The 13,875-nt window shown below is 40.1% G+C and overlaps 1 protein-coding gene across 2 annotated transcripts; it reads right to left on the minus strand.

Annotated features, from left to right (window-relative positions):
- Positions 1 to 319: 319 nt before the first annotated feature.
- LOC308645894 (uncharacterized protein) lies at positions 320 to 13,624 on the minus strand. 2 transcript variants are annotated; one of them, XM_081288341.1, is made up of 7 exons: positions 13,502 to 13,591; positions 11,319 to 11,377; positions 11,124 to 11,176; positions 9,416 to 9,542; positions 4,353 to 4,463; positions 3,359 to 3,542; positions 320 to 2,452 (listed from the first exon to the last, which is right to left on the minus strand). In XM_081288341.1, the coding sequence occupies exons 3-7, from the start codon at positions 11,169 to 11,171 to the stop codon at positions 1,012 to 1,014; spliced, it is 1,911 nt and encodes a 636-aa protein (XP_081144467.1). In that variant the 5' UTR covers positions 11,172 to 11,176; positions 11,319 to 11,377; positions 13,502 to 13,591; the 3' UTR covers positions 320 to 1,011. The 2 variants fall into 2 exon arrangements, with proteins under 2 accessions (XP_081144467.1, XP_081144466.1); XM_081288340.1 differs by lacking the exon at positions 11,319 to 11,377 and having other exon boundaries at positions 13,502 to 13,624.
- Positions 13,625 to 13,875: the final 251 nt, after the last annotated feature.

A 13,875-nucleotide genomic window follows, 5' to 3' on the forward strand; every position in this document is an offset into this window, starting at 1 on the left:
GGGGTTGTGGCTCAGTAGTCGAGTGTTTACCTAGCATGTATGAGACACTGGGTTCGATCCTCAGCACCACATATAAATAAATAAAATAAAGATCCATCAACAACTTAAAAAATTTAAATTAAAAAAGATTCCAGTCATGAACAAACATAAAGAATAAAACACAAAACAGCAATCAGATGAGATTATACTCTTTCAAGGCCTTTGTACTAATTAATTTCTACTAAAACTTTTTATTACCCATGAAAAGCTTTTGATAGTAAACACTGATATTCTCAAAAACAGCTGGTACTCCTAGTTTAAAGGGAAGGGGGGAATTATTGGGTAGGCAACTTTCAGTATCCAGACAAAGGCAAAGACGAAGACAAAGACGATGAAGAAGAAGATGAAGAAGAAGGTGCCAATGCTGTGAGTTCAAACTGAAACAAACAAACAAAAAAAACCACCATTTTCCTGCCTGCAAAAAAAAAAATGCCAGACTCAATGATATATACCTGCACTCCCACACTTAGGAGGCTAAGGCAAAAGTCCAGGAGTTATAGGCCTGGACAACATACCCAGACCCTGTCTCAGAGGAGAAGCATACCCATACACACACAATCTCCCAAGAGTCCAAAAGACTTTGTAATGGAAATAACATTTACATCTCAGCTAAAGAAACTCACCTCATACTCAAAAGTGTGTCATAAAAGCTGAAAAGGGAAACATATAACCTTAAATCTTCCTATTAGAAAACATTGGAAATCAATGACCCTCTAGAAGTCCACTTTAATGAGGCACTGATCTTCTTTTCTAGCTCAAATTGTGAATTTTCTTATACAAGTTATGTTCAAAATCAAAAGGGTTTACAAACACAGGGTTTCTCTCAGTTGTCCTCAACTCTTCAAAAGAATGAGTGATAATCTACTTTCTCACATTTATAGTGTCGCTACTGTATGAAACTTCACAAAATGAGACTTCACAAGTTGCATTAGTTCAGAAAAAGCCTCACAGAGATTCCCTTACTCCTTACATTTATATGTTGTCCCTTGTGTGAATTTTCACGTGTCTTCGAAAGTAGGCTGGACAAATAAAGGCTTTCCCACATTCCTTACATTCATATGGTTTCTCTCCAGTATGGCTTCTCACATGTCTCCGAAAGGATGAGGGACAACTGAAAGCTTTTCCACACTCCAGACATTCAAAGGGTTTTTCTCCAGTGTGCATTCTTGCATGTACAGTAAGGTATGAAGAATGTCGAAATGCCTTTCCACATTCCTTACATTCATAGGGTTTTTCCCCAGTGTGGGTTCTCATGTGGATACTAAGGGCTGAGAAATAAATAAAGGCTTTCCCACATTTTTTACATTCATAAGGTTTCTCTCCAGTGTGAGTTCTTCTATGAACTGTAAGATGGGAAGAACTAATGAAGGCTTTCCCACATTCCTTACACTCATAAGGCTTTTCTCCACTGTGAGTTCTTAGGTGTTCAGTGAGGGATGAGGAACGACTAAAGGCCTTCCCACACTCCTTACATTCATATTGCACCTTACCATTGTGATCTCTCACGTGAGCTTTAAAGGATGAGGGACAACTGAAGGCCTTCCCACATTCCTTACATTCATAGGGTTTCTCTCTACTTTGATTTTTCACATGTGTGTTCAGGGAAGTGGGAAGATAGAAGGCTTTTCCACATTCCAGACATTCATAAGGTTTCTCTCCAGTGTGTTTTCTCATGTGGATACTTAAGGAGGAGGGGCAATTGTAGGCTTTCCCACATTCCTTACATTTATAGGGTTTCTCTCCGGTGTGTGTCCTCACATGTACAGTGAGTTTTGAGGATTCACTGAAGGCCTTCCCACACTCTTTACATTCATAAGGCTTCTCTCCTGTGTGAATTCTTATATGTATTATAAGATGAGAGGAAGAGCTAAAGGCCTTCCCACATTCCTTACATTCATAGGGCTTATCTCCACTATGAATTCTTTTGTGTTTGGAGAGTGATGAGGAACAACTAAAGGCCTTCCCACATTCCTTACATTCATAGGGCTTATCTCCACTGTGAATTCTTTTGTGTTCTGTGAGGTATGAAGAGCTACTGAATGTTTTCCCACATTCCTTACATTCATAGTTTGCCTTTGCACTATGAATTTTCATATGTGCTCTGAACATGGAGGAACAACTGAAAGCCTTTATACATTCCTTACATTCATATGGTTTTTCTTCAGTAGGAGTTTTCATATGCTTCTTAAAACAAGCAAGAAAATGGAAGGCTTTCCCACATTCTTTACACTGATAGGGTTTGTTTCCAGCATGAGATCTGGTATGATTCCTAAGTGATGAATGAAACAGGAAGGACTTTCCACACTCACAGCATTCAAAGGATTTGACTTCAGTAGTTCTCTGGAGCATAAGATTTGAAATTTGTCCACATTGATTTTCTTCATTGTATTCACAGATGTTCTGTACCACATGACTTTTAAACATAAAAGACAGATTATTAGTAATAAAATTTACCATTTTCAGTGAATATGTATGCTTTCTGCCCCATCAACTTATACCCTAAAAGTTCTCAAGAAGGCTCTTCCACAGCCAACATTGTCACTGAGCTTCTGACTTGTATGATTTTTCTGATAAATCTGTCAAACCAATCTATGTGTCAAACCTTCAATGTCTCAGTATCATTTGTAGGAAAAACTATCTAGACAAAATTCTTTGTGAAAGTACAATTTTTTTTATTTTGAATTTGAATCCTTTTATTTCTTTTTTTAAATTTATTTCTTATTTGCATGTATTCATTAGTTATACATGATAGCAGAATGCATTTTGATACATCATACATAAATGGAGTATGATTTCTCATTCTTCTGGTTATACAGAATGTAGAGTTACACTGGTCATGTAATCATATATGCACATGGGATAATAATGTCCAATTCATTCTACTATTATTCTCACACCCCCTCCCTTCCCCTCACTCCCCTCTTTCTAATCCAAAGTACCTCAATTCTTCCGAATCCCCCCCCCATTGTGAATTAGCATCCAACTATTAAAGAAAACACTTGGCCTTTGGTTCTTTGCACCAGCTTCATCCATTTACTGGCAAATGTCATGATTTCATTCTTATGAAAGCATAATTTTTGACCTAGGTTTATGTTGAAAATATGTTTCTTTTTAAGAAATATTTTTCAGTTATAGATGGATGCAATATCTTTATTTCGTTTATTCATTTTTATGTGATGCTGAGGATCAAACCCAGTGCCTCACATGTGGGAGGCAAGCCTCTGCCTGCCACTGAGCCACAACCCCAGCCCCAAAATGTTTCTTAAATCTCAAAATTGTTTCCTGATGCACTACCTTCTCTTATATGAAGGGCACTCACCTTAAACCTTTCTCATGGCTTTTGTTCCAATCATCCACACCATGGAAGTCCTGGTTTTCATATAAAATAGAAGAGCAGGAACCATTTCTTTTGAATCTCTCTATTTCCTGTTCATTGGATATTTTTTCTCCATTGTTGTCTTGAAGAGCAACTAATTCCTTAGTATTAAGTAGAGACTCAAACCCTGAAACAAAAAAAATAAAAAAAAATAAAGTTACCTATGAGCAAAGGACTTTGAGCAGTGCAGTTGTTTCAGGACTTCATTATTAATAGGCACAAGGATCAAAAGTAAAACAGTTCACTAAAAAATATTTCCATGAAACCATAGTATGGTAACATTACCATAGTATGGTAACACATGCTTGTAATCTCAGCTACTTGGGAGGCTGAGATAGGAGGTTCACAAGTTCAAGGACAGCCTCAACAACTTAGACCCAGTCTCAAAATTAAAAAGGGTATGGGATATAGCTCAGCGGTAAAGCACTCCTGGGTTCCCCAGTGCTAAAAAATTAAAAATAGTTCTATGAAGAATGACCGTGATGGTAACATGACCAGTAGAAATTATTGGGCAAGAGACATGAAAAAATTGTGCTCCATATGAATCAAAATGCATTCTGCTATCATGTATAACAAATTAGAACAAATAAATAAATAATTTTTTTAAAAAGAAAGGTTATGTTAAATTTTTCTGTTAACTGGATATTTCATATTAATATAGAAAATATATTAAAATTTTTCATTAATAATTTTTTAAAAATTATTAGGGAAGGAAAACAGAAAGGATAAAATACACATACCAAATACAAACTTTAAAAAAGCAAATATGGAGATCTTTGCCAAGAACAAGGAAAGTATGAGAGGACAGATAAACAGTCAAAAATACTCCTCTGAGGCGTCTGTGGATAATGAGCCTCCTCAGACAAAACAAACTTTTGCTTTATTTCTATTTTATTTTTTTTCTCTTCCCAGGCCAGTTTCTCCCAGGGATTCTTGCCTTCCTGGTGCTGCTCCATACAGATGCCCTGGATACATTCTGTCTTCACTGTCTGCAGTTCCTCCTCTTGTTCCCACTTGGAGATCAGATTGGGAATGAGTAGTGGGTACCCTGCACACGAGGAAAGGAATATCATGAGGGAAAGCAATGAAGAATCACAAATATCTTTCCATAAGATTGGGTCAAACTTTGGTCTTCTGATACTCTAAAGACAGAGAAGGATGAGTTTAACTGAAACAAAATGTCAAATCCATTGAAGGGAAAAAAAAAGGCAAAGGAGGGAGGGAGAGGAATGAAGAAAGAAAAGAAAAATAGAGAAGATAAAAGAAAAAGCTGAGATGTGGATGTGGGGGAAAAAGCAGCCTCTAATGTGAAGAACTGATCTAATCAGATATGGTGACACAAGCCTATAATCCTAGGGTGGGATTAGGAGGCTGGAGGATCATGAAGTCAAGGCCAACCTCAGCAACTTAGCAAGATCCTGTTTCAAAGCAAAGAAAAACAAAATTTTAAAGGATTGGGGATGTAGCTCCTGGTAAAGTGCCCCTAGGGTTCAATTCCTAGCACAAAAAGACAAAGAAAAAAACACTGATCTGGGCTGGGATTGTAGTTCATGGTAGAGCACTTGCCTAGAATGTGCAAGGTGCTGAGATTGATCCTCAGCACCACATAAAAATAAATAAATAAAATAAAGGTATAAAAAATTATTTAAAAAAAAGAAAGATTGACCTACATTCACAGTGGAACCTCAATATTATTATAAGATGATCTGACACAGCCATAATATATTTTTAATATTTTTTTAGTTATAGTTGGACACAATACCTTTATTTTATCAGGTTGAACAGGGTTTCACCAAAAGTCATGTCCAAATATATCAATGGAACAGAATAGAGAGCACAGACACAGATCTACATAAGTAAAGTTGGCCCTCTATATCTGTGAATTCAAGCAACCATGGATAGAAAATACAATAGGAAAAAATTACATCTGTATTAAACATGTATTTTTTTGTGCTTATGTCCAAATCAATACAGTACAAAAGTAATAATGAATAAGATAGGATACATAGTAAAACAGGCAGACAGTTAAGAAAATGCACTCCCGCACACCAAAAAAAAAAAAAAGAGAGAGAAAGATTTTAAATGAAGAGGCTATTTCACAAAACTAACCTATAGAAAACATTCCAAACATTACAGCCCACTTCTTTGTCCCGGGTGGCAGGAAAAAGGAGGTAGGGCCGACCTGAGTGAAGACTACAGACTCAAGGCCTAACTAATCAGAATGTCACAGACCAAACCAAGAGCCTTGGCACTTTTCCAATACTTGCTTAGGCATAGGTGTTGACCAATAGTATTGGCACTTTTTCGAGACATGATTAGCATAGATACTGACCAACACCCTTAGTATCTTTCCAAGACCTGATTAGCACAGATATTGATGAATGCCTCATCCAGTAGCTACTTAAGTCCCTAGACTAGTACACTTAAGTGGAAACCTACTCACAGGTTCCCCTCTCAGCCCCTGAGAGTTCTGCTTCTTTTCTTTTCAGTTATAGAAATACACCTTCACTCTCAAATTCTGTTGTCTGTGGATTTGTCTTCAAATCTGTGAATAAGAACCTGGAAAAAAAAAAATGGCAGCCAGCTGCTGAGGTCTGCCATTGAGAGCTACAACACACTGCTCAGTAATAGTGAAGAAGAGTCAGGTTCTGCCAACTCTGACCCATGGAGCTGACCAGACAGGCATTTCCCTGCTGTGATTAGTTGCAATACTAAAATGGGCTCTCTTAGCCACAGAGGCATGTAACTTATTCGGACCTACAGGCCAGCAGAGTGGAGAATCTGGTTTCATTTCAAACTCCAGTCTCAATTACATAGCACTTACATTTTGTCAGGCACTAAACATAATCAAGAGATGATGTAAAGTATATGAGATCTTAGGCTCTATACCAGGGAATTTTAATTAAGTATTTTAACCATCCACAGATGTAGGTCTCTGGGAAGATACTAGTATCACATCCCTACAGACCAAGCAAGAACTATGTAGTCAACTGACATTTGACAAAGAATTGACAGCAACACAATAGAGAAAAGATAGCCTTTTCCACAAATGCTGTTAGAACACTGGACATACCCACAAAAAATAATGAATCTATGCCCTTCACAAACATTAATTTAAAATGGATCATAGATCTAACTGTAAAACGTAAAACTAGAAAAATTGTACAAGATAGAAGGAGAAAATCTAGATGACTTTGGATTTGGCTATGACTTTTTTGATACTATATCAAAGGTATGATCGACGAGAAAGAGATTGATACAATACACCCCATTAAAATTAAAATTCCTGCTCTGTGAAAGATAATATCTAGAGAAAGAAAAGATAAACTATGCCTAAAAGAAGACATTTGCAAGAAATTTCTCTGGTAAGAGTCTGTTTCACAGAGATTTATCTGATAAGAAACTGTTTTCCTGTTCTTTACACAAAGAATGCTTTTTTAAAATATATATATATATATATATATATATATATATATATATATATATATATATTTCTTAGTTGCACACAATACCTTTTTTTGTTTATTTATTTTTAATGTGGTTCTGGGGATCGAATCAGGGCCTCGCATGTGTGAAGTGAGCGCTCTACAACTGAGCAACAACCCCAGCCCAGAATGCTTTTTTTTACATATTTTTATTAGTGTATTATCACATACATAATATTGCAATTCATTTTGACACAACCATACATGCATGGAATTAATGTGCTCCATTTCAATTCCCAGTACTTCTCCTTTCCTTTCCCTCCTTCCTCCCCCTATCCCCTTCTCTCCTCTACTGGTCTTCCTTCTATTTATCTATTGTTTTAATTCCTGCTTTATAGATACACACAATAGTGAAAGTCACTGTGGTATATTCCTATATGTGCACTTTGCAGTCCCCTCTTTCCCTCTTCCTCCTTCCTTCCCATCTACCCCCTACTTATCCTACCCTTTTGATTTACATGGGCTCCCTCTGCCTGTTTCCCTCTTATTTTGCTCAAGCTTCCATACACAAGAGAAAACATTGGACCCTTAGCTTTCTGAATATGGCTTATTTCACTTAACATGATATTTTCCATTTCCATCTATTTACCAGCAAATGCCATAATTTCATTCTTCTTTATGGCAGAATAAAAACCCATGTGTCAAATGCTGCTGCCTCTGATTCTACTGCTGCCAGCCTGAGGTCGCCTGGAGGTCTTATTTCTGGGCTGCTGCAGAAGCCACTGCTGTGCCCGGAGGTCTCTTTTCTGGGCACTGCCTGGTTACCCCTAACTCAATTCTGATGCTACCTCCATGGTCGCTGTTGCTGAACTGGACGTCTTCTGTTACTCAACCGCCATTGCTGCTGCCTCTATTTCCCTGCTGCTAGACTGAGATCGCCTGGAGGTGTTTTTTCTGGGTGCTGCCACAGAAGAAACTGTGAATGCAACTGAAGCCCACAATGCTGCTGACCCCTGGAGATCACGTGGTGACACTGCCCTCACAGCTGCAGTGGTAACTGCCAATGCAGCCACCACTACTGCTGCTACCACGGCCTAGAGGACTGCTACAGGGGAGATTCCAGGTTTGGTTGCATGTGGCTGCACCCATTTTGGGATACCAGCCAGGGCCTGGGACCTGGGTGCCAGCAGGTTTACCACCACAAGGCCCTCTGTCTGGGGACTGCAATCAGGACCTGCAGGTCCAGTGTTGGGGTACCTGTGGGTGTGGAGGACCCTGGGGTCTTCCTGCTGAGAATGCTAGTGGCCTGGGTATTGCTGCTGCATCTCTTGCTGTTGCTCGTTTGCATGAGTGTATTCCTGGTGGTCTCTCTGCAAGTAGGAGCAGCATTGAGATCTTGGGACTACAAATGGCAGAGCCTGAGGTATTTGAAAGCCATATTTGTAGGCTAGAGTCTAGGTTTGCAAGGGCTGATCTGGGTTTGGTGATCCCGAGAGACGTCAGAGTCAGAGCTGACAAACTGTTGAACACTGACAGAGACAGTAAAACTTTCCAGCAAGATTTATTTTATTTTTTGATTCACTAATCTCTCTACCATATTTGGAACAGGTGCCTTTTATGCTATTTTCTTTCCAACTTCTCTCCAATCAACAGCCAATCTCTGTCAGCTCCTCTTCCAATCTTCCTGTGAATTTTTACTTCTAGCTTCTCTCTTCCTCCCTCACAAATATTGCATACTACACTACTCTGTTCTCTCATCCACCCTTTGAAATTGTAAACCATTTGAACAAAATTTCTGTTTATACTATAGTAGTTATTAAATTCATCATTTTAGTTTAATGCGAGAAAGCAGTTGTTGCCTTAGTGGGAGCTATTAGGTTTAAGGCTACATATTATATGTAGAGTAATATTGATATTGGTCTCACCATTAAAGTGAGGCTCTGGAAACCTTCACACACCTAGACACTATAAGTCTACAGGGTAGATTTTATGCTGCCTTAGTACATAAAAATTTCTATACTTTTTACCCACCACTTTGTGGTACTTATTCATAGAGGGCCTAAGAAACCAATATAATCTACCCCATAGACTCATCTTTAAATCATCCAAAAAGCACAAATTCTCTACTAGGTACTTTCTAACACCCTCTTACTAAGATGCCCCTCGACTCCCCATGGGTATTTCTCCCATGACTGCAAAATAAACCCCGCTTGTTTAACTTACAGGAGTGCTCCTGGTGGTCTCGGGGTAAAGGGCATTCACAGCAGTAGACTCTTCAAAGGTCTCAAATCACAAACTCTCCCTGTGCCCCCAGAGAAGCCCCTCAATCCCCACACATTCAACACTTAATAAGCCTCAAGGCTTTCAACCACAAAAAGAAAAACAAAAACAAGTTTAATATGCCCATGTTCATTTTCATGAAGAAGCCTCCAGATCATAAGCACCCTGTGGTCAGTGACCACGTTTGTCTTATTTACCAAGCACTCCCACTCCTCAGCACAAATCCTGGAACAAGGTCAACCAGCAGATAAAATTGTTTTCTAAACCACTACATGGACAACATTGCTAATCTTACCTAGTGAGACCAGGTTCTGGAAGGTTTCCAGCATCACATCTCTGTAGAGGCTCCTCTGAGCAAGATCCAGCAAAGCCCACTCCTGCTGGGTAAAGTCCACAGCCACATCCTCAAAGGTCACCAAGTCCTAAAAGATGCCACAAATTCTGTTCAGAAAGGTACAATTCCTCCACTGTGTGTGAGATGATGGGTGAGGCTGACAGCACTGGGGACCTGAGAATCAATTCAGGGGAAGCTCAGAAGATTCTGTGGTCTCCCCAAGTCTATGGCACGACTCCGTCAGCATATCTCTTTCCCTTTCTACCCATACATACTTAGTGACTGAACAAATCCTGTCTAAAAGCCAAAATACTTCTAAAATACTACATTAGTCTCTTTACAGTTGATAGTAATGTAATAAGAAAAAATATCAAAGTTATTTTCCTTCGAACCTGCACAGAACACTGGATATTAGGTATGTGGGAAATTTTCCACACACATCAAGCAGTTCTCCAACAGACACTAGCTAGGTTTCCTGTTATTCAATAACATTCTTATGCTATCTACATGGACAGCTTCATCCCACAGGTTGAGGCCTCAGTCCCACAAAACTTCCCCATACTTCAAACAACATAACAACTAGTACATTGTCATTTATACTTCTGACCAAATGGCTACATCTCAGGGTCCACACTGTACCCTCCTTGAGTTGGCTAATATGCTGGGATGGCTTACAGAATCTATGCAAACACTTCCTTGGGCTTATGGTTTGTTATAAATACAGAGAACTATTCAGATAAAGAAATATACATGGCATAGCAGGGTAGGAAAAGCTGCAGAACTTCCATGCCTAGTGGGGTGCCTCGTACCAGGAACCTCTACATATTCAGCTATACAGAAACTCCCTAAATTCATTCTTTTTGGGTTCTCACAGAGGTTTTACTAGAAAGCATGACTGATTTAAATTAGCAATTTAAGTAATCAATTTAACCTTCAGTACCTCTCAACTTCAAGGTTAGTGGATAGGGCTGAGGAGTCAAGCATACCTTAGTTCTTCTGGACCAGCACTCATCCTGAGGCTATCTGTCCTGGTCACCAGTCATCATACAAAGCTACTCTTATCACTCCAGACATCTGAAGGGTTTTAGGAACTCTATGCCAGGATATGGGACCAAGACCACATATTGGACAATATCATATTATTCCTTATTCAGAAATTCTTCCTTATTCAAGAATAACTTCACCTGCTACTTTATTCCTATTAAGGCACTGAGCACAACATCAAACTCAGGTTTAAATCTTGATGAGGTTTTAATGAATGAAAACACAGAGAGTGAATGGGAACTTTTCCTTTTTTCCCCTCTCACAATCCTGAGAGGCCCAAGAGCCTGCACATCTTTCAAGTCAGGCCGACAGCTGGCTCTGTTTTCTAGTATTGTGGCCTGGACTCACCAAACTATACCACATGCACTTACTCTAGCCTATCACCTACTTATATAAGTAAAGTTTCTTTGCAATACAATAAAATATTTGTTTATGTTCCTCTATGAATTTTTTTGTATTAAAATGACAATTTCCTTGTAATAGAAATTCTATGACCTTCAAAACCTAAAATACTTACCATGTGATCCAAAAAAAAGAAGCAGATTGCTAACCTGTGCTCTAAAATAGCAGCAGGATATCAAATGAAATAGAAATATTCTTTTAGAGCATTATACCTTTTACTTACCTGCATCATACTTTTCTGTAACCCAACACTTATTCTTTCTTCCTCCATGTCACCTTCATAAAGAAAAGTAAGACACTGAGAAGTTATAGGTAAGACAGAAGCTAACATGGGAATCCAACCCTCCAGAGAATTCCCATACTCATGAGCCTGGATATTGTAGCACATCCATTACCAGTGACAACTCAAAACACATACCATGACTCCTAAGTAAATACAAAAAGAACTTGTGTGAAACTGGAACAATCCTTTCTCCCCTAGAGATACAAAAAACACTCTTACCCTTGTCAATGATACAAAAGAGGTTAATAGTAACATTTTATTAGTAAATTAACTCAAGTCTTAAGAACATCTGGCTGTCCATTTCCCCATAACAAAAAGCATAAAATGTATCAAATGGTGCCTTCAACCCTAAGAATATATACTCCCTGACTCATATCTATGAAAGCACTAATTTACTTAAACACTAGGCTTCTTGGGGCTCCTTGACCAACATTTTTACTTGTTTACCATTTTACAGGATAATAGGCATTACTGCAAACCCCTGAACACTGCTGTCATCCCAACCCCACCCAATGGGCTCCACAAAACCTAATTTCTGAGAAAGAGAATCAACCTATTTGTTATGGTTTGAATCTGAAATGTCTTTCAAAGCCTCATGTGTTGAAGGCTTGGTCTCCAGTGCTGCAGCGTTCAGAGTTTGGGCTTGGGGGAAGCGATTGGATTATAAGGGATCTGACTTCATCAGTGGATTAATCTATTTTATGGATTAAGAGTTTGAATGGACTGCTGGGAGGTAACAGGAACTACAAGAGGTAGAATCTAGAAGAGATGAGAAAGAGGAAAAGGAAGAAGTAGTGGAGGTGGTGGAGCTGGTGGTGATGGTGGGTGGTGATGGTAGTGGTAGAAGAGGGGGAGGAGGAAGAAGAAAATTTCATTGTACCCAGTCATTAAAAGAATCATATTTAAAACATGCACAAGGAAACAGAAGTTGCAAATTGTTTTACAGAAAGTTTCACAAAATAAGTAGGAAATTCATAATTCCAGTGTAGAGAGGGAAGATAATTATCTACTTCCAACACCAGAAGGGTACAACTAAAAAAATATGCCAGATCACATACAAAGTACAAATAATACAAAAGTATTGGTAACAGTTGAAAAATGAACAATAAGTATAAATCACAATTTAAGTTAATTTCATCCTAGGAATGACGGATGCTTAAAAACTGAATCACTAAAAAAAGAAAAAAGAATAAAACTGAATCACTGGGACTCAGTGGTACAGTGCCTTACTAGCGTTGAGTCCTTGGACTCAATCCCAGCACCACAAGAATAAAATAAACAAAAATTGAATCACAGATTAATGAAATTCACAGTATTCATAGAAAGGTTATTTGACATATTCCCTTAGACACAAAGAAATGACTAATCTATTTCAGTGTACATTGCTAAGGCCATTAGAAAGGATTAGATTTTATATGTTAAAAAATGCAAACATTCTATTTAATAGTGAAATACTGATTAATTTTCTCTGAAATCAGGAACAAGGCAAGATTGAAAATTATATACTAATCTCCATTCAGGTGGGAGTCCTGGCAAGCGCAGTAATTAGAAACAAAAAAATGGAAAACACAAAGATTGAGGGAAAAAAAATCAAACTGGCACATTTTCTGTGCAAAATTTAAAGAATCTATAAATAAGTGACCAAGCTTTTTTTTTTTTTTTTCCTCTCCCTGCATTTTGCAGTACTAGGGATTTAACCCAGGGGCACTCTACCACTGAAGTACACCCCTGGTCCTTCTAATTTTTTGTGTAGAGATAGGGCCTGCCTAAATTGCTCAGGCTGCCCTTGAACTTGGGATCAAGTTCCACCTCAGACCCAAGTAGCTGGGATTACAGGCGTACACCACCGCGCCAGGCTAAAATGTATCACTTTATTAAGGATGAAATGCACTTGCCCAGGAGGCAGGTTAACAGTATTTTAAAATCAGCTCCCTCTTGTGTATCTGAATGCACTGTGTCAAACATGCCCCAGGTCCCCGGGGAACTCTCAGACTCGCGCTCTGCAGTGCGCGAGGCCCAGGGTCAGCGGGCCGAGCTCACCCCACGCCGGGTGTGTGCAGACCAGCAGACCCGCACAGGCTCCGGATCCGGACCCCGACGCAAGCGAGGCCTCTGCTCTCCGCAGGGAGAGCTCGCGGGGCTCTCCAGCTCCGGCCTGCAGGACACGCGCCCGCCGCTGGCGCAGCCCGGAGTCCCCGATGCGGTCACCGGGCCGAGCGAGGCGCCGGCGGAGCCGACGGGGCTCTGGGCCGCGGCTGAAGGGGGCCCTGGGACGGCGGACCAGCGGAAGCCAGCCTTCCGCCTCCCGCGGCCCATACCTGGATGGCGAGGGGCCTAGACGGATAGGATGCGCACTGAGGCAAGAATATATCTCAGACGCGGGCTGCAGCGTAAAGTGTCATGGCGGCCACAGGCACACAGTGACAGGGTAGCTCCCTCGCGCATGCGCAGACGCGCTCTTCTGCCTCCCGCTACCCCCTCCCCATTCTGAGAAACGTTCTGCGTAAGGGGCGGGGCTTCGGTTGCTGGGCGTGGCGCGGAGCCGCGGGCTCAGTCCTTCAGCGCGTAGAACGTGCTAGTTTTCCCTGGGGTTGTAGGTAAAAAGAGAACCAGAACCGTGGATTAGGCTGGGGAGGGACCAGGGTAGGCCGGCCCAGTGGACTCTGGTGAGACCAGATCAAGGGGCGTGACT

Source organism: Spermophilus citellus (genome assembly GCF_964194105.1).
Source record: "Spermophilus citellus genome assembly, chromosome: 3".
Classification (NCBI taxonomy): domain Eukaryota; kingdom Metazoa; phylum Chordata; class Mammalia; order Rodentia; family Sciuridae; genus Spermophilus; species Spermophilus citellus.